This window comes from Pygoscelis adeliae, unplaced genomic scaffold (assembly GCF_000699105.1).
Source record: "Pygoscelis adeliae isolate BGI_AS28 unplaced genomic scaffold, ASM69910v1 Scaffold297, whole genome shotgun sequence".
NCBI lineage: Eukaryota > Metazoa > Chordata > Aves > Sphenisciformes > Spheniscidae > Pygoscelis > Pygoscelis adeliae.
This window is the reverse complement of record NW_008825211.1, coordinates 588,813-591,035: the sequence shown is the minus strand read 5'-3', so window position 1 is coordinate 591,035 and position 2,223 is coordinate 588,813. Positions and strand designations below refer to the sequence as shown.

General features: G+C 43.2%; 1 protein-coding gene across 1 annotated transcript in view; it reads right to left on the bottom strand.

The window, feature by feature from the left end:
- The window catches only part of C2CD3 (C2 calcium-dependent domain containing 3), a 51,394-nt gene that overhangs the window by 27,498 nt on the left and 21,673 nt on the right, over positions 1–2,223 (bottom strand). Inside the window, 2 exon segments of the mRNA XM_009329039.1 lie at positions 701–969; positions 2,185–2,223. The exon segment at positions 2,185–2,223 is cut by the window's right edge and continues 37 nt beyond it. Of these exon segments, the coding sequence (XP_009327314.1) occupies positions 701–969; positions 2,185–2,223 (308 nt within the window).

Sequence of the window (2,223 nt, the reverse complement as noted above, 5' to 3'; positions counted from 1 at the left end):
CTGTGTTCAGTTTTGGGCCCCTCACTACAAGAAGGACGTCGAGGTGCTGGAGCGTGTCCAGAGAAGGGCAACGAGGCTGGTGAGGGGTCTGGAGAACAAGTCTGCTGAGGAGCGGCTGAGGGAGCTGGGGTTGTTTAGCCTGGAGAAAAGGAGGCTGAGGGGAGACCTCATGGCTCTCTACAACCACCTGAAAGGAGGCTGTAGCGAGGGGGGGATCGGTCTCTTCTCCCAAGTAACAAGCGATAGGATGAGAGGAAATGGCCTCAAGTTGCGCCAGGGGAGGTTTAGGTTGGATATTAGGAAAAATTTCTTCACCTAAAGGGTTGTCAAGCACTGGAACAGGCTGCCCAGGGAAGTGGTTGAGTCACCATCCCTGGAAGTATTTAAAAGACTTAGTATAGATGTGGTGCTTAGGGACATGGTTTAGTGGAGGACTTGGCAGTGCTAGGTTAACTGTTGGACTTGATGATCTTAAAGATTTTTTCCAAATTAAATGGTTCTGTGATTCTACCTGGAGTCTTAGAAACCTTAAGTCTTTGCACAAGGGGAACAGTATCTCCCAAAGCCTTCTCTGAGGACAGTTTAGGTAATTACATCTATTAGCAACTGCACAGAATGGTCTCTCTTCTAAACTAAAAATTGAGGGGACTGGATCATCCTGCAACAGCATTCAGTCATTGTAATCACTTGTCCTCCTTACCTGACTTGGTGCTCTGATGGTAGATAGAGAAGACGATATTGGCAGACTGCAAGACTTCCCCCAGACAAGAGGCCTCTCCACTACTTTTCTGAATGACGAGGTTACAAGGAAACTCTACATGGTGCTCGAACTCTGGGCAGAAAGAACGAGCCACAGCTCGGGTGTTGCGTCTCTCTGCCTCAGGTAGGAAGGAGAGGTGCACAGAGACATAAGCATTAACTCCCACACCTGCATAGTACTGGAGTGAAGGGTTCTTCTGTGCCACAGCTCTTCATTTAGTATGTAAAAAGAAAAGAAGAAAGAGAATGAATATAATATACAAGGAATCTAGGAATCAATGCAATTAAAGCAAAGGTTTCAGGTCTTCACGGTGGAAAGATTAGACAAAACAGTGAATGTTGAAGTCAGAACATATGAGGGTTCTGGCTGCATATTATTTTTCACCTTTTTTTTTTTTTCATCTGAACATAATAGGAACAGATATGAAGCAGTAAGAGTAACTATCACAAGGTCCATCACTGGTGGCTGTGCTCTTATCATTGTCAGGATCTGAGACCAAAGTGGTCGAGAAAGTACTCAGCACCTTTAAAAATATCCCATACTGTAGAAAAAGCTGTCGGATAACTTCCCAGAGAACCAGCTCCAGAAGGAAGCAAAAGGCCATGCCAAAGTATTTTTGCAGACTAGTACAAGCAAAAGGAGGTGAAATTAGCAGATGGAATTATTTACAAGTAAAACAGACCCAGGTATTACTCAGGTCATACACCTGAAGGATGAGGAGTCTGAGGTCATTCCACTTTCTTAACTTCTCCGAGCACCATACGGTAGTGATCCTCATCTTACAGAGTCTACTTGAATTAAGATGGATCAGGAGCTCAGCAACACTGAGAAAGGGTCAGTGAGCACTGCTCTAGAATGACAGGAGCCAGCCTTCTCTGATGGAATTGACTCCTTCTCTTCTAGCCCTTTCTTTCTTAATTCTTGAAAATCGCATATTGGAACTAAGTTCAGGCGATACCATGCACTTAGAGCAGCAGCCTTCTGGTGAAAAGGAACATGTTTCATTTACTAGTTAGTTTATCGATGTTTCCACAGTGAAATTCAAGAAAACAAATCTCAGCTAGCTTTTAAACAGTATCAGTAACACGAAGATCCAATGCTCAAATAGGTACCATTTTATATCAGCCAATTTTTATATCAGCCTTTGGTGTAGTAAAATATGGAAACGTAGAAAAATGTGCCCTTCCAATCTCGATCCTTCTGCAAAACAAATGCTACCACACTGCACCGCAGCTTAAGGGACAAAAATAACCACTGATGTTCTTTATAAAGTTATTTTCACTTCTGATCAGAACCCAGTTTGAATCTCGGTCTCTGCAGATGGAACGTTGGCCAGTTACAATTTGTTCTAATCTAATGTCTCAGCCTGCTGTCTCCAGATAAAGCTATTTTAAGAGAAAAATCCTTTTTGAATCAGGCTTTACCTAGCTGCTGCTTGCAAACCAGCTGCTCTGTGTATTTGT